General features: G+C 34.3%; 1 protein-coding gene across 1 annotated transcript in view; it reads right to left on the bottom strand.

The window, feature by feature from the left end:
- Positions 1–25,738, bottom strand: part of LOC124367362 (receptor-type guanylate cyclase Gyc76C-like) — a 331,079-nt gene that overhangs the window by 103,789 nt on the left and 201,552 nt on the right. Inside the window, exons 3-4 of the mRNA XM_046824122.1 lie at positions 15,740–15,932; positions 11,443–11,640 (exon numbers count right to left, since the gene is read on the bottom strand). Of these exons, the coding sequence (XP_046680078.1) occupies positions 11,443–11,640; positions 15,740–15,904 (363 nt within the window). The 5' untranslated portion in view covers positions 15,905–15,932. The remainder of the gene's footprint in view (positions 1–11,442; positions 11,641–15,739; positions 15,933–25,738) is intronic.

Here is a 25,738-nt window from a genome sequence, read left to right as displayed (position 1 = left end):
CCGACATAGCTGCTACACGAGGCCCGTCTGTCCTGTACAAGGACTGTAGGCCAAGGTCAACACCAGTTCTACATTCGCTCTTGCACTCCTTTCTGATCTTGATTTTTAACTGGGAAACTGGTGAAATGAGTTTTAGACATAACCGTGATTCGACACAACCAAGCTGTCTCCTTGTTTCTCCTAACAACAGACGGAGAATAACGGAAAATAAATTCCATGTGCATCATTCTTTTCCATCTTCACAATGTTTCATAGCATTTATTTATTAACTTTTTAATACAGTGTTCTTAAATTATAAGAGTTCTTAAATCACATTTATAGAAACTTCATAGTGAAACTAAATATTCCTAAATCATACAAATACTGCTCGAGGTAAAGGGTTGAATCAATGTGAGGTTGAATTTAGCTCCAGTTCACCTTCCTCTTGGTGCAGCACCTGAAATCTGACACTGTGACAGACTTGACTTCTAGAATCAGGAGTCATGTTCCTCGACTGAAGAGATCCAAAAGAAAGTCAACGATGACGACGCTGAAAATTAACTCTTCACATCGTTTTGACATCAGAGACACCTTGACTACAAAATATAGTCATCACATCAACAGTGCACCTGTCTCATACGCTGAATTAAGAAAAAGGTTAACTGGAGCTAAACTCAATGTTCACATCAAGATGAAGAATACAACTTGATTTGGAATTATAAACAATTATCTAGTGGGTGCTAATAAAAATTTCTGGTACTAAATAAATGTATTGTATCTTTTTTTTAATACAGACAGTTTCAGAATGAAAACAGTATTTCTATTTTTTTAACCTAATGTAATATACACATTCAATATTTATTTATTTATTTACATTCCCACGGTATAACCATTTTGCAAAATTACAATAAATTATTATTAATTGATATCCTGTTTTCAAAAACTTCATACTTAGCTTCTTTTCTTTGTGCCCAAATTTTGAAGTTAAGCCCAACTTGTATGTAAATTCCACAATGCACGCGCGCGCGTGCGCACACACACACACACACACACACACACACACAACACACGAGATCTGAATTTAATTGGTAATAAAAAACAAATCGACAAAAATAATGGTATTTATTAATAACTAAATTCCTTGCAAAGTGACAACAATCATTACTCCCTGTTTGTATTTCTGTATATTGCAACACAACAATGCAAATCATTCAGTAAATCTTTAAATTGATCATAAAAATTAATCTAAGATTGATTGTGTTCTTATTTGACTTAATGGATTTTGACAGAATAGGATAGTATATCAAAACTTGTAATGACTGTATATTGTGTTTTAGTAGACATACTAAAAAGTAGACTTTTGTACACTATATTAATTGAATACTTAAATATAATTTGCACTCGGTATAATCATTATAAAGTATATAATATATCAAATTTAACATTTTGTTGTCAATTATAAAAGCCAATGAATAATACAGATTATCAGTACTCAAAACAAAATGCTTAATTTGTGTTAAGTTTTCCCAAGTTACAGTTCAACAAGTTAAAATCTAATTTAAATAATTATGTAACAGTCCTAAAACTTCAGTTTTAATAATCAACATTTAAAGACAGCATTCCACATAAAATTTGACTCAATTCTGCAATTCCACAAACACAATTTTATTACCCTACAGTACAAGTAGAAATCCTCATATTTATTTCAATCAGATATCCAAACTGGCCTCTGAAGGCTTCAGTCAAACATTGTTAGAAACAGTTACATTACGATATATCCAAACTGGCCTCTGAAGGCTTCAGTCAAACATTGTTAGAAACAGTTACATTACGAGATATCCAAACTGGCCTCTGAAGGCTTCAGTCAAACATTGTTAGAAACAGTTACATTACGAGATATCCAAACTGGCCTCTGAAGGCTTCAGTCAAACATTGTTAGAAACAGTTACACTACGAGATATCCAAACTGGCCTCTGAAGGCTTCAGTCAAACATTGTTAGAAACAGTTACATTACGAGATATCCAAACTGGCCTCTGAAGGCTTCAGTCAAACATTGTTAGAAACAGTTACACTACGAGATATCCAAACTGGCCTCTGAAGGCTTCAGTCAAACATTGTTAGAAACAGTTACACTACGAGATATCCAAACTGGCCTCTGAAGGCTTCAGTCAAACATTGTTAGAAACAGTTACATTACGAGATATCCAAACTGGCCTCTGAAGGCTTCAGTCAAACATTGTTAGAAACAGTTACACTACGAGATATCCAAACTGGCCTCTGAAGGCTTCAGTCAAACATTGTTAGAAACAGTTACACTACGAGATATCCAAACTGGCCTCTGAAGGCTTCAGTCAAACATTGTTAGAAACAGTTACACTACGAGATATCCAGACTGGCCTCTGAAGGCTTCAGTCAAACATTGATAGAAACAGTTACACTACGACCAGCAACTATTAGATAGTTAAAATAAACCTCTATAGCCTTCAAAAGAAATTTGAGTAATTCACCCGACAATTAGAATAACACCATTGAGGTGAGAGACAAATTTCAATACCACCACTTTGGAAAGGATCGATAAGTTGTCACAAATCTAGGATTTACATTAAAAACACACTGTGTTTCTCCAGCTTGCCCTTAAATTATGGTAGGGGAGTTAGTATTGACCCACCCACCAAACAAATTAACAATTTTAGGTTTCATGAACATTCACAATAAATATATTAATTTAAACAAACTCTCCAATAATATAATTTTTTTTTTGTGAGGCCTTTCGTACTCAATGAGAACATCTTCGGACCCACATAACTAAATAAAAGTAATAAAAAAAGGAAACAGTTATGTGGTTCCGAAGATGTTCTCATTGAGTACGAAAGGCCTCACAAAAATAAAAACTTATATTATTGGAGTTTGTTTAAATTAATATATAATTTCCAATAAAAAGAGCTTCAAGAATGTGTTCAAAATAAAGTTTATATTTTCAAATTCAAAACTGAAAAAAATCTGGAGGACAAGAGTTTATGGTTTTTGGTATTGTACAGAGTCAAAAAACCCTTCAAGACTTTTAGGTAAATTATATCAAGTAAGAATAAAAATGTTTCCAGGTATGTCCTTAACCACTTTAAAACCACTGACACAACAAAATAGAAATTCTGCAAATTTATTGTGCTTTTTAAGTCACTATTACGGAATAGGCAATAAAAAAAACATTGCCGATCGGATCCACTTGGTTGGATTAAAGTTACATTTTCTAACGCAAGTAATGAGAGTGAGAGAAAACGTTCCATGGTACAGAGACAAGACACAAACACACATAAGTTGAAACACTTGTAGTCCGGGTTGGCACTCACCCAGCGCATACGGTCCAAACAAAACACAATGTAAAGACCTTTCTGTTTTCTCTTTAAACAGCCAGTGGTCTCAGACTCACATCAAGTACACGCTACAGAAGTGCGTAAGACATGCTCCGTGCACAAAGCAGCAACGTCCCTGAGAATGATTGCTGACATTCGTATTTACGTTACTACAACATTGGCCAATGTCATGATAACACCTGATAACGTACTACTGTAAAAAACGTTTTTGAACACGAAAAATAGATAATTGAAAGGTAGCAATGTTCAATAATATTGGGAAATGTGCAAAAGTGGCAGCCATTTCTGATACTTTAGGACTTCTCACTGCCCCAAAATGATTGTCAACAAAATTTTTTTGTAGACATAGTTTATCATGTTTCTACCATTGTAAAAGGGAAACCAATAACATGTCTCTTAACTTATTTTGTTATGACAAACTAGAATGAATTCTACATTCAACAATATTGTAGTTTAGTGATTGTTATTTATATATATTTGTATAATTTGTAAGTTTCAATGTATTGACAATGATTTGACATGTAAGATGAGATCAAACATTAAGGGAAAACTATGTAAATGTATACATTTTTTCAACCCCTATAAATGCAGCTAACTTTTTCTAACTGGTCAATAAATTGTGAATTTGATACAGAGAACTACAGTATATTGTTTTCATTGTAATATTTCTTAAAATATGTCCAAATTCTGATTTAGCAGTGAAAATGAAACAAAACATACCACTTACAAAATGTATCCAATAAAACCATTGTGATTTCTGTGAGCCAACTCATTTTATTCAAATTAATTATAATTTATAAATAAGAATTATGATAATTCTATGTAAATTATTATGAAAAATGCATATTCTTTGGTAATTTGGTAGACTTCCAATAATTTTGAAATGTTGTATTTATTATATAAAAACAACATAAATTTTACATAAAAAGTTATTTACTATTTTTAAAATGCTTTGAATTTGAGTACAATGACAAACTTGTTTGGTTCTACTCATAAGAAGAGTGTCTAAACTATTATAAAAAAATTATAATATAAAGTGAAAAAACATTGAATTCTGACAAAACATTATGCTAAAGATGGAATAAGTATGAAAACTGTGTTTTTTTATGACTTTTTGAAATGTGCCTTACAAAGATGTCAAAAATACCTTGCTCAAGAATCAAGAATCAAGGAATTTATTGCAACATAATATCCACAGTTATACAACTATACATGTTGTGTGAACAGGTTGCTTGTCAATAATACATACTAGCTAATATAGAGATTTACCATTCCAGGTTTCTAGGGTTACTGCTTCACTTTTACCATCAATATTTTGTTTATGAATTGTTTTGTGTTTACTTTCCTTGTTGCATCTTACATGATCTAACACACTGTTGTAATTTAATTATATTTTCATGTTTAGTTCACCTTAGTGATCATATTTTGTTTAGATAACTAAGATATTATTTTTTTCTTTCAAAAATGATTGTTACATGACCTCTTTACAGAGAGGTAAAGCATCTGAGAGACAAAGTTATACCCTTAAGTTTAATCTACGACTCCAATTTTTTCTTCATTTTCAAACAAAAAGAATTTACTTTTTTTTATTGTAAGAAGGAATATGTTTAATATCCATAAATCATTTGAACTAGTTCATTATAATAAGAATTATTTATTGCTGAATTAATGTCATTAACAATAATGTACATGTATTTATGTAAAACAATATGCATGTAAAGTATGTTTAATATAATCAACAAATGTTTTGTAAACCAGATTTTCTCCCTCGATTAGCAATACCAGAGAGTTAGATATAGTTATATGTATACTGCAATGTAATCCATGCTTTTCTGAAAATAAATGAATTTTGAATTTGAAAGTATAAATAAATACATTAAAAAGTGTTAAAACTATAACAAAATTCGAAGAAACTTTATCCAAATTCGCTTTTGGGACAACCATTCCCTTTCTTATTTACAGAGACATAATAAAAAAATGTATAACTAATAAAAATGCATTAAAAAATAAGTCTAGTACAATTTTACAAAAAAATATTAAGCAAAATAATACTGTTTTCACAAACATATTTAACTTTAAGGTAAAATGTTTCTTAAGTTTGATTTACTCTCTTTTACAATATTATTATTACAATTTCATAATTGTTTACATCGACCTACATAGACTTGACTTCTTGGATGTCAAGTTAATTTAACATTTTTTCAAAACACGTGAGTCACGCACGAGTCATTCTTTCGAGTCACATAAAGCAGTCACAGTGTATGCATTTGAGTCAGCTGGGACCATCGGCTACGGCTTACAAATTGGACTGTACTAAGGGTGTAATAATAGAAGCCCACGTAACTTCCAATACAAAGAACTGTTGGCAATTACCAATTCAGATGCGTAGGTAGCTGCAGACACTCGTAAATAACATGTCAATGGAAACAGAACGTTACGACAAGTAAGTGTTTCTGTATCTACAGCCAACAAAGTACCCAGTTCTGTGGCAGGAATTTTATACCAATTTAAAACTCTTACACTAGATACGTTTATTAAATAATTTTTTATATTACCTTGAAAATTAATAATAAATGAATAATTGTTAATGTATTGATAATGTTGAAATTAAAAGGTTAGTAGAAATTCGGACGTTTGCCATCTTTATATTTTACCAGAAAGTATAACACTACGCTTCAATTATTCTTTCACTATTTGGTTATTGTTTCAAACCTTCCATTGTCAATAACAAACTTCAAACAATGAATAACATTGAATATTAGCTTTCCAAAATAATCGGCATCACGGTTTTTGGTGGTTACACAGAGTAATATAAAGTTAAAATCAGCTGGTGATTGTACTCAAATATCTTGACTACTCCTTCTTTGTTTAAAGTTTGTTATTGGTAATGGAAGGGGTTTTAAAGGATAACAGGATTTCGGACATTTGCTATCTCTACATGTTACAAAATGTACAACACAAAGTTTCGAGGATTGAAATCTATCCTCTTCATCAGGTGGGGGAAAGTAAACCCAGACCTGGACAACCATATAAGACAGTAAACAATAATATTAGTTGGAAACAAAGTAGGATCAGCCAGAAGCATTCCTATAGCATTTCTCGCAACGTAACAGTGCCTACTAGCACTGAAAGGATTATGTAGCCTAACAATAATCCAACAACAATTTTAATATTGAAAAAGACAAACACTTAAAAGCAATACAAAATGAGATTAATGATTATCATAAATCCAATTTTTGCATTATAATATGTCACTAACACTATTCATCAAATTGAAACACACCTAGTATAACAAACAAAAATGTGCAAATTAGCATTACTATTTTACTTAACCAAGCGAACTGCCACCCCCTCCCCCAAGGATCTTAGATAAACGGGTGAGGAGGTACCATAGAGCACCATCTTAGGATCATACTCTAAAAAAAGTGGATCACTCCCACCAGAAGGGAAAGTTTCTTTTTTAAACTTTTCAGTAAATACAATACAAGTGCCCAGAACTTGGCACTGAATACGATGGACTCAATACAGAACACGATGGACTCAATACAGAACATGATGGACTCAATATGGAACACGATGGACTCAATATGGAACACGATGGACTCAATACAGAACACGATTGACTCAATACAGAACACGACTGACTCAATACAGAACACGATGGCCTCAATAGAGAACACGATGGACTCAATACAGAACACGATTGACTCAATACAGAACACGATTGACTCAATACAGAACACGATGGACTCAATACAGAACATGATGAACTCAATACAGTCGCAGCTAAAAGTGGTACGTATATACACTGTTGTTGGCTTGATGTACACTACATAAATAGTAGTATTTAGATCAGTTTTGTGTAAAAAACTGTAAGTTTCCTACCATTTAGTATATCTGCTAGATTGGTCACTACGATCTAGGACAATCCAGCCGACAAAGGCTGTAATTGGAATATAATCTAAATGATATTTTTTATAATTTTCCAAAAATTCCCAATCCATCTCCTTATACTCTCAAAAGGAATTTCAAAAGTAACAGAATAAATAGTAAAATTAATAAAGTATGCACTGATCATACATAGCTAAATATAAAAACCTAGATGTTTCACAGGTGCAATAATTTCACATTTTGCATGATGATAAACTAATAATAGATAAGTGGGAGAAACAAGAGATCATCATGATGATATAGATGAGCAAATGTAATCAAACCATATGCCAATCTCAGCACTAAAATTGCATAATCGAGGATTTTACTTTTTTCGACACTGAAAATTGGTTTGCCAAAAGATGTTGTTAAAGATTTGAGTTGATTGCTCTTGAAGGTGTGAGGAACAGCAGCACCGGCTCGCCAGTGTGCCAATGTTGTGAATTCCTCACTGCAGAACAGCTGCTATCATTTAAAGTGTCTGCTTGCCGTTTGTGAAATTCCCTCCTCTGCCTCTTTCTCAACTTCAGGCGATGTGTCTTTCCTGGGCAATGTGTCATTCACATGATTTGTTGTGGTCGGTTTCACCTGACAGCATTAAGGCAATCAATTCTGCTGAGATATTTAAGTCCAACGGAAATAATATTTCAGCTTTACAATGTCTGTGACAAACAGGATCGTGAATCTGAATGCATTGGTAATTTTCTTCTTAAAAAGTAAATATGGACTGAACATATTGAAATTGTATCAGCATTTCCTGATATCCGACTATAGCTTGTTTTTATTAAATATATTTTAGGTAATTATACAGATAGACGTTGGTTGAGAAACAGCCCACTGATATAATTCTAATTTTTTTATTAAGCTTCCAAAACTGGTAAGAAAAATGCAAAAAAGCGTTAACTTATCTAAATATTCAATCACTTACAAAATAGTTGTGTTACTGACTTCCACAGCTGGACATTGGTGCACACTTACATCGTATATAAAATGTCACTACATAAAAAACATTTAAAAGTCCACATATTGTTAATAATGTGGTGGTCCAAATGAGTTTTAGTTTTTTCTGTAAAGTGTACTTTTGGAATATTTAAACGATGAATTACACCAAGTTTACAATATTTTCTGAATAATTGTTAAAAATATCCAAAAAAACTAAAAAGCTTTTGGATGTGTGGTATATCTTTCAAATCAGACATCTCATATAATTCTAAGACTAATAAAAATAAGGGCGTAAACTACTATACTACATTTAACATTGTTCTTATGAGGAAAACTCAAGGTCATTTTACAATAGCAGGCTTTTAATAAATTTATATATCTCAAAAAACTTAACCAGGGAAGAAATTTACAAAAATATTGAAATTTTTGTTTTAAGAAAATATACACCAATTGACTGTTGAATTGTATCTAACTGTATAAATCCGAATTTTGAACCGATCGGATATCCATCAGATATCCGTGGGACAACAAAGCAGATCAGCTGATGAAGACAGTCGAGGCCTGAGGAGGGTCAGTGGAAATTGGCCCAAACACTTGGCCCCCTCCCAACTCTCCATTTGTCCTGGCGCTTGCATCTTTCCGATCACTTTCAATACTTGTCGACTCACTCTCAACATCATTACGAGCTACAAGTGGGTTTACACACGTCTTCAACCACTTGAGATCTCCTGTACTAAACTGCCCGGCAAAATAGAATCAATTTCCGAATGGTGTAAAGAAAACAGATTACTTCTCGGTTCTAAGACACGTGGGAGGAACTTGGCCGATCCAGTGACAGGGTGATGTTAATATACGCTAACTTTTGACAGCTCTGTGTCGTATATGTTAATTGTATGTGATTTATCCCAGTTCAGGAGCTTTGATCTTGTCTCCTACAATGAGCAATTGCTGTGATAAATTATTGTTTATTTATAGCAAAATATGAGCTAGAGACATTCTTTTTGGCTCTTGAGGCTAGAAAAATTTCATTTCTGTCTGTCTGTCTTCACAACATCTTGAAAACGAACTGACATATACAGTTGAATTTTTTTTAATGAAGCTTCATTTCTACAAGGATATTAGATAGAGGCCTGTGATATTGGTTCCTTATGTTTTAATTTTATCTTATCAAGTTTGAAGTTTTAACTTTTGATTTATAGTTTTGAGATTTTAAGTTTTAACCACCTGATTTACGTATTTTAAACATTTATATTGTTACATTTTTTATTAGTTTTTAATTGTGTATGTTCTTTATGTTTCCTGTTCAACTTGTGTTTTCTATTTTTGGTTTACCATACAAAGCTTTCATTATTACGTAGTAAATAATTTCCTATGAGTATGACCACTATCTATTTATACAAGTTAGTAGTTATTTTTAATTTGTCTTTTGTAACATTCCTGTTAATTTTAAAAGTAGTCTCTAGTTCTAAAATTATTTTTTTTTCCTTATTACTGTCCAATAGATTGACAAAGTCTATTGTAACTTATTACGTTTCTTAATGACAAATAAAGACATCTTGAATCTTGAGGAACACTGAACTCAATATTGGCATATGTCACTTCATGGGTTTTGGCTGAGCACTAGCGAATATTTTTACATTGGTGTTATGCGTAACCATGGTGGAAATGAGAAATTATCTAAATAAATAAATCTGTAAGCAACCTGTGTACAATCGTATGAGATTTTAACAGGTGACACTTTAATTAATAGAGCATAAAGAACATACAATAGACTGGATTTAGTGTTAAAAGTTGATGACGATATTTGATTTCAATGCACCCTTATGTTATAGTACCGTCGCTAGCTTACCGGAACTTTGATTTAAACTCTGCCATAAACCCTAACTTTCTGAACAAAAATGTGAATATATTATGTAGCAATATAAGTCAAGAAGGATTTCATCATTACACTTTGAATTTTGCATGAAACTTCATTTCTACATAGATAAGAATGAGTTCTATGATGGCGCATGACCGACCATGGAATCATGCTGAGTGTCATTGAAGCCTGTCACTCAAAAAGCTCACATGATTTCTCTTTCGTTCCCAAAGGATGTAAAAATTTCTTTTCTATATGACCGGCTGTCTGTTTATCTGTATGTAGGACGACATCTAGAGAATGAAATGAGCTATTTAGATTTTAAATTTCGCGTGAAACCTTCGTTGCAGGTGGTGTGTACTCTTACGTTGTAATATTTTTTGGGGTAATACCATAGACCCAAACCAGTAATGTACTCTATTATATTTTTTTAAGTAAAAAGACATTACACATTCTAGGTTGTCAGATTGGAAAGAATTGCCTAAATATATTTTTGACTAATACTTCTTGGAAATCAACATTAGTATCAATAATAACTAATTAAGGAAGCAATATAACTGTTCATCAAATTAATACTCTGTTTTTGTTATAAATATTTAATAATTACTTTTAATATTACCAGATTCCAATTAGGGAGTTGTATAGAAACATATATCAGGTGTGAGGATATTTCTGACCTTAAGATGGAAGGTACAGTAAGAAAGCTACACAGAACAGAAACATCTACGGGATAACGTAGCTATGTAGGTAGATAACAGATTCAATTGAATTTTGAGTTTAGCTACAGTCCATCTTCCTTTCATTGTGCAATAAAAGGAAGGTGAAATGTAGCCAAACTCAAAATTCAGTCTACAGGATGTTGAATAGAGGGAGATCCAGAGAATAATTATGAACGAATGATGAAGTAAGAGAACATGCCAGAGAACATAAGGCAGTCAAGAAAACTTGTTAAGAGGCACACTTGCCAGGTGCTTGTGTAGCTTGGCCAGAGATAACTTTCCTTACTGGACATGGTCACTTCCAGAGAAATTTGACAAAGAGAGGGCTCTATAGCGATGAATCCTTATATCGTCTTTGCAGCCAGGACGCTACAACTGCTGAGCATATCCTCAGTGCGGAGGACACTACTGGAATCTCAATGTTTTCAGGATGTTAAACCAAGACTGGGAACCATGATTCTTGAACTCATGGAAGAAACCAACTTGGGGCTTTCTGTCAAGGACTCACGTAGGGTTGCTACAATGGGTGACGTGCCTCAGCCTCAAAGCTACCCATTCGTTCACTCAAGGGCAGGCAGTGTCAGTGGGTACGATACCCACAAGTCCTGCAAAGGAAACGGTAAGGATTGCTACACGACTCACATAGCTGATCATCGGGATGTTCCTGGACTGGGCAACGATCGCCTCCACGTAGCAACTGCCCTCTGGTCCGAAGATTGCGTAGACGCCCTCGCACATCAGGTCCGTGAGAACTTTGGTGCTGAGTACCGTGTCACCACGCGTGTCATGCCACTGCAGCACCAGTGTCACATTCGGCAGCAGGTTATCGTCAGAGTTCACCTGCACACAAGTTCCAAATGGTTGCAACACTACAATTTTCAATTTTAGGTTAAAAATAATAACACATTAATTCATAACTACTCAACTGTCCTAATTTCATTGCTTAAAAGAATAAATTCTGTCATTTTGTCTAATAATTCATTTAAGTATATTTATTTATTTTATACAATTCTATAGCATATTCTTTTTGAGTACAGAATTTTTAACATAAGTAAGCAACCAAAAAAACAGAAAATTATTTACATTTCTTTTTAAATTGATCAACTTTCATCTTCTACAATTATATTCTTTTCTAACTTCCGATATTTTACTTCTCTACTGGCTAAATGGATACAGGTATTCCAAACTCTAGTCTCATACATTTTCTTTTCTAGGTATCAATTAATTTATCATTGAGAATTTTGTTAAAAATTTTAACTCGGTCTCTTCTTATCATTTAAGATTTTTAAGTGAGACTGATGCCCATGTAGGGATACATTCCTTGAATGTAATTTAGATTACTTTGTGTGTTTACATGGTGGGAATCAACTCAATCAATGTAATTATAATTCATCCCATAAAAGTTTAAAAAATCATACAGCCGCATATTGCGATTCCCAAAACTGAATCGTTGTCTTCCTTTGCTGCGGGAAAAATCAGGAGATCTGAGAATCTTTTATGCAAATTGAGACTGGCCTGAAAGAAAGAGTAAAACTGTAATCATGGTAAGGCAGAGAAGGTTATTTATCCTTATCAAGACAACTGGATACTGTGTTATTTCTGCACTTTTACCACCACTGTTATCAACTCAGATTACAATCAGGTTAGCCTTCCCACAAACCCACTCTCTGCCAGTCACTGGCTACAGCAGGAAAGTTGAGCTTGAGGGATGTTGAAAACAGCTTACAACGGTTGAAATATATTACAAAATCAAGTGTACAAGTGGTTTTCTATTTGAAAATAAACTGTAATGTCGATTTTTGTCTGCCAACTTTCCAAATCGACAGGAAGTGTTGAAATAACTAATCCACTTGTATTTCTAGATTGATGACATTTGATGATAGTTTGGAGTCCAATCCAGCAAATTTTGCTACAAGATATGGAGATGAGAAAAGTTGCTGAAATAAATATGTCTCAAAATTCTGCACAATGGCAAAAACTAACCCAGCGCTTGGTACAAAAGAAAGGACTCCATTATCTTCAACTGGTATTTCTTTTTCCCATACAAAACTTTGTAAACCGTTTACAAAACACAACAAGCAAACAATATTTCTATAACAGTAAGACTTTTTGTTATAAGTCACTCCAGATTCCAGGAGTCTAGCCCGGATTCCAAGAGTCTACGCCATGACAGTGTCAGATTCCAGATACTGCACTTAAAGGTAGATGAACTGGAGCTAATCTCATCACTAAAATCTTCGTTTTACCTTATATACAGCTCTGAGGAAAAAGTGATAAATAAAACAAATAGCTACCAATTTTAACGATAAGGATTAGAAGGAATAGCTTGGATTCTTATTCTGCACCTGACAAAATGTATTGTTCTTTGTTTCATAATGCATGCACACATCTATGATATAAGAGCAAATTATTCGGTGCCATTAACAGATAAAGGTCAAGGTCAAGCGATATGTCGACCTCTGCTCGATAAGTTGCTACAATCAGATGCTTTTAGCTTTAACTCTATCCTTGCTTGTTCATGGGAACTCTAATAAATACATTTATGGCATTACAGTTATTACATATTACACCCCTGCAATGTATAATCCCTGCAATGTTTGACAACTTTCCCTCTCAGACTTGTACCAATGAGCAAAAGTTGTCTCTTAAGTTTTATTATCACTTTATCTCTAGAGAACTTTGATGAGTCAAAATAAAGATAACCACAACTGAATACATGTTTTACAACACATTATCAAACTATCAGCTTCAGTACTATCAGTACTACATCTGATTGCACATCAATAATTCAACACTAGACAATCATTTTGTCTGGTTCAAGTACCTTACTAAATACAGTATATTGTTGAAAGATGAATGTTGCGTAAAGTTAAAACAAAAACATTTTTATTTTATTGCATATAAATTAACTCAAAATTTGTTATAGTATTACTCATTACAACTCTTGAGTGTTATAAATGTATTTGTGATATATTTTTAACAATAGTATTGTAAATTTTATATCTCTGTAAGATAAATGGCAACTTCTTTTCTAAAAAAGGTTCAAGAATCACAAAATTTAAAATAATATTTTTTGGAAAATGTTAATATTAAATAATGGAATTTCGACTAAATTTGACTTTGGTATATAACGTAATAACAAAAATTCTTTATAACATTATTTTAGTTGTGTTTTCACACAAGTCATAAGTCATATTTATTGCACAATGACAGATTCACAAAAAAACAGTTGCATTGTCAATATAACTATAATCTAGTCTAAAATAAAATAAAATATAACATACATATATACTATAAAGAGTTGAAACATTGCCACTACATCCAAAAAAGGCAAATTTTTTGTCATTTAAAAATCGTGTTGTTAAGTTAAAAAGGAGTAATAATTTATTTATTTAAAAAATTTTGAAAACTCCTAGCCGTATGTTATGAGTACAGTTTAATGTGGGTGTCAAATACACGATGCTATGAAGACAATCTGACATTCTAAATTCTTTTCTAAACTTGTTAAGCAATAATAATCAATAATCAATATTGGTTAATTTCTTATTCTGACAAAGAAATTGTTGTAATAGATGGTAATGAAGCTAATAAGGTGATTTTATAAAAAAGATGGCTTTGTGAATTGCGTATGGTACATTAACAGTTAGGAAGAGTTTTTTGTTTAATACGAATACTCATGATTCTTGCTGTAAATCTGTCAAAATTATATTTCACAACAATCACACTTCGGAAGATAAAATTACAAAGAAGTAGTGAAATTGTTACAAAATGGAAAACTTTTCCTTCAAGGTTCTTTAAACCCTGTGACAGTCAATTTCCAGACTACCCCTTCTACAATAGAAAACTTCAAAACATGTTCACAGGAGTAGTCCCAAAACATAAGACCATATGATATTAGACTATTAGAGGATTTAAATAAGCAAAATTCACTCAAAATCAAGTCAAGAAAATTCTTATAACTTGTAGAATTTAAATCAAGTGGAATACATTTTAAGCAGTTTGTGTCACACCAGGAATTTAGTTATTTCCAGAAGTATTGACAGGGATCAAAACCTATCAAGTGATGCCAAAACTTGGTTAGTCAGTCAAGGAACTCACCCCTTCCTTTTGGTCATCAGTTCAACACCAGGGTGACTGGGCAGATTTGTTTAGAGACAGTGGTTTGTCAATCACACACTAAACTGGATTTTACTGCTGCGGTAACTTCCACACTTAGTTCTTAGTTCAAAAGGTACAGTTTGACATATTTTGCTTTTTACAGAAAGAATTTTTAATTGATTTAGCAATTTTTAGATACTGTGTGAATTACCAAACTTAGAAGATAATCATTGTGAAGTGTAGAGAAGAAAAAGATATTCCGTGGAAAGGTAACTGCAAGAGCTTTTGAAACAATTTCTGTTCAATAGCCTACCAAGAATAAAAATTTAATACAAAATTAGACAGAGGCTATGTGAGGAAATCCATCCTCTAGTAAGGCCTAATATGATGGGTGTACATCATATATGACAGGTCCCAAGCATAACCAAGAAATATGTAGTAGCCACAACAATTTCAAGTGATATCACAACGATAACAGCACTTTTCAAAGCCCCACTCAAAAAGATTTTCTCGAGCACTGTATCCAACACAATGCTATTAAAAGTACATAATACATAAGCAACTAATCCACAGAACTTCGACTTAATTTCACATTTAAAGTGAATCTTCTCCTCCAAAACAACAAAAGGCATATGAAAAGGAACTGGAGCATGAAAGCCAGTTTAAGATTTCTCAAAACCTATGATCAAAATTTCTGGAATCTTGCTAATGTTTAAAAATATAACAACTATGTATTAGAATATTTAAACAGACTATTCTTACTATAACCAAGAGGATTATAATGCACGAAGCTTCAAAAATGAAATATGAACTAATGCACTTGAATACAGTTTGAACGTACCTGGTCCACAGCCATTTTTATTGCACCGGAGGCGATGAGACCCTGTCGATCCCGGAGATCTCCCTTGATTGCCGTGAGGTAACCAATGGTGAGGTTCTTCTTGGTCTGAGAGGTGGCCGTGGCAGCGAGCAGGAGGACTAGGAGCAGCAGGGGCCCTGGGGGCATGGCCAGCCGGCCACTCCGACCTCCTCACCTGGAACAGGAGGGAACTACTGTAAGTATGCACTTCAACCCTAAGGAGACAATAGGAGGAAACTAAGTAGTGCACTTCAACCCTAAGGAGACAATAGGAGGAAACTAAGTAGTGCACTTCAACCTTAAGGAGACAATAGGAGGAAACTAAGTAGTGCACTTCAACCCTAAGGAGACCATAGGAGGAAACTAAGTAGTGTACTTCAACCCTAAGGAGACAATAGGAGGAAACTAAGTAGTGCACTTCAACCCTAAGGGTATGGTAGGTTGACTACTCCGACTTCCTCACCTGGACAACAGGAGGAAACTAAGTAGTGCACTTCAACCCTAAGGGTATGGTAGGTTGTCTACTCCGACTTCCTCACCTGGAACTGGATGAAACTAAGTAGTGCACTTCAAACCCTAAGGGTATGGTCAATTGACTACTCCTACCTCCTCACCTGGACAACAGGGGGAAACTAAGTAGTGCACTTCAACCCTAAGGGTATGGTCAGTTGGCCACTCCGACCTCCTGACCTGGAAAACGGGAGGAAACTAAGTATGCACTTCAACCCTAAGGGTATGGTCAGTTGGCCACTCCGACCTCCTCACCTGGAAAACAGGAGGAAACTAAGTATGCACTTCAACCCTAAGGGTATGGTCAGTTGGCCACTCCGACCTCCTGACCTGGAAAACAGGAGGAAACTAAGTAGTGCAGTTCAACCCTAAGGGTATGGTCAGTTGGCCACTCCTACCTCCTCACCTGGAGACAGGAGGAAACTAAGTATGCACTTCAACCCTAAGGGTATGGTCAGTTGGCCACTCCGACCTCCTGACCTGGAAAACAGGAGGAAACTAAGTATGCAGTTCAACTCTAAGGGTATGGTCAGTTGGCCACTCCGACCTCCTCACCTGGAAAACAGGAGGAAACTAAGTATGCAGTTCAACCCTAAGGGTATGGTCAGTTGGCCACTCCGACCTCCTCACCTGGAAAACAGGAGGAAACTAAGTATGCAGTTCAACTCTAAGGGTATGGTCAGTTGGCCACTCCGACCTCCTCACCTAGAAAACAGGAGGAAACTAAGTATGCAGTTCAACCCTAAGGGTATGGTCAGTTGGCCACTCCGACCTCCTCACCTAGAAAACAGGAGAAAACTAAGTATGCAGTTCAACCCTAAGGGTATGGTCAGTTGGCCACTCCGACCTCCTCACCTAGAAAACAGGAGGAAATTAAGTATGCAGTTCAACCCTAAGGGTATGGTCAGTTGGCCACTCCGACCTCCTCACCTAGAAAACAGGAGGAAACTAAGTATGCAGTTCAACCCTAAGGGTATGGTCAGTTGGCCACTCCGACCTCCTCACCTAGAAAACAGGAGAAAACTAAGTATGCAGTTCAACCCTAAGGGTATGGTCAGTTGGCCACTCCGACCTCCTCACCTAGAAAACAGGAGGAAACTAAGTATGCAGTTCAACTCTAAGGGTATGGTCAGTTGGCCACTCCGACCTCCTCACCTAGAAAACAGGAGGAAACTAAGTATGCAGTTCAACCCTAAGGGTATGGTCAGTTGGCCACTCCGACCTCCTCACCTGGAAAACAGGAGGAAACTAAGTATGCGCTTCAACCCTAAGGGTATGGTCAGATGACTACTAAGTGCTTGAAGTTTATCATAATTCTTATGGGATGAAACTTAAGTTCGTTTCACTACAGCTTCATAACTTGTAATGGTACAAATTTGTGTAGCAGTCAATAGCAAGTTTTACGAAGTTTTCCTTATATGAAGTTTAACTTTAAAGATTTCATTATGTTACATATGATTAATCCCATGTTTTAAGTTTTGGCACCTCAAAAATAAAATATGATTCTAGTTCTCCAATCGGTTTCTTTGTGTTTCTGTTTAGATAAACAATATTTCTATGATAAAGTTTCACAAAATATCTGATCAGATTCTAAATTGCAAAACTTATTCTAAACTCCAGCTCTAGACGTACTATTAATGGAGTCATATACGAACATATTACAGTATTGATGTTGTTCGACTGTTACACTCGGTACAGAGTACAGATGCCGTCCAAGACAGTAACCATTGGAACTGCTCGCAGCTTTACTGCATTGGAGAGGTGCCATAGAGGTCGGTACAGTACAAGAATATTGGCACATCTTTCAAACCATCCAGAACACACTGGCACTGGTCCAGTGCTTCCACGCGGACTCTCGCAGTAACTGTGTACTTCACTTCCGATGTCATCCCGGCGTTTGGTTCAATTACATACATACAATTAGGATATACGCAGCAGGGGGGGGAGACAGACAATCATGCTCCCACCATTCTGTTCAACCGTTTTTATTCAGATTTAACTAAACCGTTCAACACTATGATGCGCTCATACACGCTTGTACAGGCTACATATTTATGTATTAGAAAGAAAATTAGAATCCGTAGTAATACATTTTCTCAGGAATCGTGCCAGATATCCAGATAAATAATAAATACAAATGCCTTTATTTAAGAGCGTTTCTTGTTTACAAACATTTTTCAGAATAACTCGTGTCATAAATTACAAGAGGTACAAGTGACATACAAACTAACTTAGCTAACTACACTGAAACTAATAACAATTTAAACAGCCAAACAATTTAAAAGCTACAAACATCAATTCGACTTTAAAAGCTTTACAAGAGACAACACATTTAATATCTTTGGGAAGGTTGTTATAAAGGGTACGCCCAAAGTATGAAAAACTTTTCTGGCCAGTCTCTAGCCTAACTCTGGGAAAGTACAGTCTACCACGCTGACGATGCATCGTTCAGCAACCTCTTCCCGGCCCGGGAACGAAGTCTCTCACTCAAGTACTTCGGCTCCTTTAGAGATGAGACTTTGTGGACCATGCTAAATACATAATGTAATATAGAAGAGTACTGTGATGGTGAAGAAAATTTATTGAGATATTTGACAAACATCCATTTTGGGGTATCTTGAATCTAAAATGGGTCTTATGAAAAATACGGATTGCTCATAATTTTGATAGGGTTGATTGTGATAAAATTGTACATGCAGATGTAAGTAATGCATATCTCCAGAATATTTTTATCTATTTTATTAAAAGAATATCTTGATTTTGGTAAAAGATTTTACATATCTTAAACTACTATTTTATATTTGGTATTGGTCATAAGCAACTACAATCTAGATGTGGCTTTTCTGCTTTCAAAATATATGCTACAGGGCTCTGACACATGGGCTTACTGAGTTGCAGTGCAGTGTTCATCTTATGAGATAAGTTTTGTTCAGTTTAAAACAGGTGATTAATAAAACACACGTGTTGCCCGAGCAGTTATTCTAATTCATAAACCAACTCAATGTCAGCTCATTTATTTATAACTGTTTACACTTGTTTTCTGCATTTATTACTTTTTCTAAACCATGGCTCATTTTTGAGAAAAATTCTTCCGAATGGTTGATAATAAAATAGAATTTACTTGTTTGGAAACTATTGTATTTTTTGAAAACATTGTGCAGTCCAAAACAGATGTAAATCGCATTACAAAATATACACACTAACCCGTTATCAGCGCAGAAATGTTTACATTTAATATCGTCGTAAAGAAGAAGTAACAACTCGTGAAGGAGTATTAGTGAAAATGTTATTGTTGAATGAAAAGCTTATTTCCGTCTGAATCCTTCTAGTCCAAACTGGTCCAATGGTGTATGCAGGGCGTAGCTTAGGGGGGTGCAAATCTGATTGTGGACCACACACGTAAAATTTAGATTTACGTCTGTATAAATCTAAATTAAATATGCCTAATTCAAAGTAAAACGTTTGACGGCTTTATGGACAAGTTCTGCACAATAACGAGTTAGAGTAATGTATAAATATTTTTTAGTTCAAAAGCTCTTGAACTCAAAGGCTCTTGCACGAAGGTTCTACCCTCTCATCCCCCCATAGTTACACCACTGACTGATACTACCATAATAAGGAAATAGGATTTTCCGGACATTTTCCATTAATCAGTAATACAAAACAATCAATAACACTACGTTTTGAAATCTGCAATCTGATCTCTATTTCAGGTCAAAACTAACCTAGGACAATTGCAATCTAGGTAAATTAAACAAGTATACCAGAGTTTTGTTTAGTTTAAAAGTGTGTACCACTACTATCTTTGTGATGACTACCCAAAGTGGGCAACATAAAAACCTTGCAGGTTGTAATAAATCCATCTTCTGCATATTACAAATATATCTCAGATTAGAAAAATACAGAATATAGATATTTTTAAACGTGTTTTCGTGATAAAACTAAGTACGAGATTATAGTTATTGATAAAAATACACGCTTCCGAGTAGATTGAATCAACAAGTTGAATTCTTTTAGTTAAATTGAAATGACTTTGCTAACACCTGTTCGGTTTTTCCAAGCCCCAAACGGAACAGTAAACACGGTACCGACCAATTAGTCTAAACTGGGACCCCTGATTGTTAATTACGGACAAGCTTGTGGCCAGACACTGACCACCAAGCCCAGCGTGTACCTGACCAATGTCTCCAAAAGTATGGCACACCAGCGCCACACCGACATAGTCACTTTTTTCAAGAGCCAATTGCCTCCTCAACTGTGATAAATTGTTGAACATTCATATATTGTGAGCAAATCGCCAATCTCTTAATCTGAAGCCCGGGTTCAATTATAACTAAAATAGTGAAAAATAGGCAAACATGTAACATGTCATAAATTGCTTCCTAGGTTATTTAGAGTTCACAGACCCGAGAGTATGCCACTGGAACGTTCAGAAGCGCCGTCCAGCGGCACAGTAGCGTTTTATTGTTAAACATTGAAAATAATTAGTAAACTCGCTTTATTCGTAGAATAACATTGAGTAGACGTTTTATTGGTGAATAAACATTACTAAAAATATGCCTAAAGAATAAATGAGGTAAAGTTTGTTCGTAGAATAACATTGAGTAGACGTTTTATTGGTAAATAAACATTACTAAAAATATGCCTAAAGAATAAATGAGGTAAAGTTTGTTCGTAGAATAACATTGAGTAGACGTTTTATTGGTGAATAAACATTACTAAAAATATGCCTAAAGAATAAATGAGGTAAAGTTTGTTCGTAGAATAACATTGAGTAGACGTTTTATTGGTAAATAAACATTACTAAAAATATGCCTAAAGAATAAATGAGGTAAAGTTTGTTCGTAGAATAACATTGAGTAGACGTTTTATTGGTAAATAAACATTACTAAAAATATGCCTAGAGAATAAATGAGGTAAAGTAGTTTATACATGGAATATCATTGAGTAAGACGTTTTATTCGTGAATAAACATTACTAAAAATATGCCTAAAGAATAATTAAGGTAAAGTTTGTTCGTAGAATAACATTGAGTAGGCGTTTTATTGATAAATAAACATTACTAAAAATATGCCTTAGAGAATAAATAAGGTAAAAGTAGTTTAAATATCATTGAGTAGACGTTTTTATTCGTGAATAACATTACTAAAAAAATGCCTAAAGAATAAATGAGGAAAAGTTTGTTCGTAGAATAACATTGAGTAAATAAACATTACTAAAAAATATGCCTAGAGAATAAATAAGGTAAAGTAGTTTATACATGGAATATCATTGATTAGACGTTTTATTGGTATTCGTGAATAAACATTACTAAAAATATGCCTAAAGAATAAATTAAGGTAAAGTTTGTTCGTAGAATAACATTGAGTAGACGTTTTATTGGTAAATAAACATTACTAAAAATATGCCTAGAGAATAAATGAGGTAAAGTAGTTTATACATGGAATATCATTGAGTAGACGTTTTATTGTGGGATAAACAGTAATTGAAAAGATATTGGGGATGGAAAAAGAATAAAGACGATAAAGTTAAAGTATTCTAGGAACACTGGAGAGTAGAAGTGTTATTGGTGAATTAACAATACAGTACAAAAATTTAGGGTCTTAATGGATAAAGAACAAAATGGTATAAAAACACTTACAGGTAAAGATAAGCGCGAAGGAACAGTTCCTGAATAAAGTTTGCTTCTTGGACAGTTAATGACTGCTGTGAAATAAACACCTCTTTGTTATAAAACTATTAGCCCACGCTCCAGTAAAAAGGCAATGAGTTTTGAACAGTTAATGAGAGCTGTGAAATAAACACCTCTTTGTTATAAAACTATTACTCCACGCTTCGGTAAGCAGGACATTATCGCTTGCGGGGGCATGACGATTGTTTGTACTCTAGCATCCGGGCAGTGACAACGCCTGGGTGGACTTTCTCATATCTAGACTTCAAGCTTTTGCCGGTTATCTCAATTTTATTTTTCGTTGCACAACATTGTCATACGTTGTAATTTTTAAATACATTTATATTCATTAATTTATCACACCTGACGAAGAGGGTGGATTTCAATAATCGAAACGTTGTGTTTTACATTTTGTAACATATAACGATGGCGAATTGTAGAAATACTGTAATCCCTTCAAACCTTCCATTGAAAATTACAAATTGTAAACACATAGAGTAACAATAAGTATTAGTTAATTCATCGCATTTTAAGATCATTTGAGGTTATGATATGTGCTAGGTCAAAGATTTTAAAGATACGTTTTCTGTAAAACGTTTAAAAAACTTGTTTCTAATTTCAAGATTTCTCTACCCTCGTGTATATAGGCATACAAAGAGAGAGAGGAGATACAAACGTTTAATATTATGTATATGAAATATTACCGAAGGCACAGGCATGGTTGTCACTTATAAAAATCTAATTTTAGTGATAAATCAAAGCACGTCACTCCTTGAAGTCATACCCACGCACTGTACAAACATTATTCTTATTTTCAGCTATGTTTCTTTAGGCCTCATTACAAAATCGTCCAATAATACTAATTTAAATCCCTACATCCTTGGATATTTTGGACGTCTCCTTAAGAGGGAAAAGATTCTAAGTTTGTTTTTAACTAAACTATCAAAATACTTATTGCACTACCTCAAGAAGGAATAAGTTGCCAAATCTATTGTACCACTGAAATAAACAACAGATACGTTAATCAAATCTATTTCTTAAGCGCTCGGGTAAAATAATTCTATGCACAGAGCATGTTGAGCGCAAACATTTACCCACTTCAAGTTTTGCTATAAAAATGTATTTAAATCATAATTATTTGTAATTGGTTGCAATTTTTGTGTGAAAAAAAGTTACACGGAACAAATACAAGATATACAACTGAGAATATTATGTAGGAGCACACAAATTGGTTCAAAAACAGACATTACGTTAATTTCACCATTTTTATAATGCTTAATCGGCGAAACATTGATTCAGTGTGAGTCTACCTGCATTTCAGTGATAGCATAAATACAATATCAATGCATAAATTCAGTGAGCTTATCTGGATTTCAGTTATAGCATAAATAAATTATCGGTAGATAAATTAAGTGAGCTTATCTGGATTTCAGTGATAGCAGGAATTAAATGCCGATTGTAACACAAATAGACATAGAATGCTAAACATGAATAAACAGTTAGTAGTCTACTCACTTGGTGACTAATAGGCCTACTGTACCCTGCTGCTACACAGGTTCTGGACACAAACAACCCCGACAGTGAACACAAGGCTGGTGTAGGACGCGCGACGTCCTGAGGAAGTAAAGGGTTGTGCCGCAAGTGGACAAGTCAACTGCACGAAAACCTTATCTCTACTGTTTGTCCCTTGACCCTACATATTGTCCTACCGTTCCGTGAGCAAAGAACAAAGTCCAGCTCAACCCGCTCAACAGCTGTTACAATGTTGCACAAGCATGTTCTCCGTACAGTGGTAACTCCAGGCATCAAACAGTCTGACAATTAACAACTCTATAATATATTAGTACTATTTTATTACACATTTTATAATTTAGTTCAATTGTTTGTCTTCAATTGTTTTGTTTGTGTATTTAGTTACATTAACCTACTCTGTACCTGCTGGTGAATTCAGTAAATATACATAGTATAAATTAAAAACGAAAAAGTATTACAGGCGTTATATTTTTGTTAATTACAGTATAACTAGCAGTTACCCGTGGCTTCGCACGCAATTTCGTAGATTTTGCACCTTTATGAACATTTGTGGTTCCAGTCATTATATTTCTGACGCCAATGTTGGGTTTACCTACGGTCAAGAAAATACGTCAATAAGTTTATATTAATTTATAGTAATTCACTTAGTTCTTTGTTATGTTTGTTCATGTTGCCTTGATCTCCGACCTAGAAAATATATATATCACAAATCGGAGATACCTACTTCTGTCAAAATACAACTTAGATGAGGTTTAAAGCAGTTTAATTCTAATAGATTTTATAATAAATGTTTGATAGTAAATTTGTCTTTTATATCTAATACTTAATATTTACTCAAAATTTACAATTAAGTACATTAAAAATTACTGACACAATTTGCGTGTCTGTCTCTTTATAAACAGAAACATATCTTTATATTTAGAGCTGGAATTGGTTCATAGTTCTTGCTGGCTGCTTCAAAAGGAGTATTCGGGAGTCAAATTCTGACCCTCTTTTATGTTTTAGGACATTTTCTAAGGTAAATGAGTACAAGGTAAGAGCTGAATTTTGAGTTAAGCTCCGGTTCATAGCTACGTTATGTGTACGTAAGAGTGTTGAAATCTAAAAACGACGTGAGGACTACTGATTACTCCTTATATTACAGAATTCACACACTATAAAAGTTTACAAATTAAAAATAGTGTTTAAATAAATTAATAAACATATAGGTATGTTGTCATAAAACAATGCTTACACAGAACAGTTGATTAAGTTTGACAGGTTATTTCAATTTCAAATAAACAACTTAAGAGACCAAGATGGAATTTTCGGTTATTTAAAGATCAGTGGGGCGTAACGTAGAGGAATTTTCGAAATAATAATAAGCCTATATTCATCCCAGGCGCCGTAAGAAAGTCCATGTAAAAATTCAGTACAATCAGTTGAATAGTTTACGCGTGAGAGCAAGTACGAGGATTATACGAATTCCCACTGATGTTTTCTAATAAAATATCACAGCTCAACGCTAACGGTTACTAAGATTATTTTTGTAACAAATTAATACTAAAATTAATATTTTTGTTGGCTATGAGAGTAAACCATTGGCAGGACGTAAGCCTACTGTGTGTGTTACTTATCTTGCATTTCCAACTACACATGTGCAATGTGTAAACCATTGGCAGGACGTAAGCCTACTGTGTGTGTTACTTATCTTGCATTTCCAACTACACATGTGCAATGTGTAACCATTGGCAGGACGTAAGCCTACTGTGTGTGTTACTTATCTTGCATTTCCAACTACACATGTGCAATGTGTAAACCATTGGCAGGACGTAAGCCTACTGTGTGTGTTACTTATCTTGCATTTCACAACTACACATGTCGCAATACGAAAGCCTACTGTGAACCATTGTGTGCAATGTGGTAACCATTGTGCCAGAGACGTAAGCCTTCTGTGTGTGTTACTGTATCTTACCTACTTGTGTGTGTCCATTACGTACTTACTTCGCATTTTACAACATGTAGAAATGTGTATCCATTGGCATGGACGTAAGCCTTACATGTGTGTGTTTTACATTATCTCGCATTTCCAAACTACACATGTGCAATGTGTAACCATTGGCAGGACGTAAGCCTACTGTGGACGTGTGTTACTTATCTTGCGATTTCCAACTACACATGTGCAATGTGTTAAACCATTGGCAGGACGTAAGCCTACTGTTTGTGTGCTTTATATCTTGCATTTCCTAACTACACATGGGCAATGTGTAACCATTGGCAGGACGTAA

The sequence above is a fragment of the Homalodisca vitripennis genome, chromosome 8 (genome assembly GCF_021130785.1).
Source record: "Homalodisca vitripennis isolate AUS2020 chromosome 8, UT_GWSS_2.1, whole genome shotgun sequence".
Classification (NCBI taxonomy): Eukaryota; Metazoa; Arthropoda; class Insecta; order Hemiptera; family Cicadellidae; genus Homalodisca; species Homalodisca vitripennis.
This window is presented reverse-complemented; position numbering and strand designations above follow the sequence as displayed.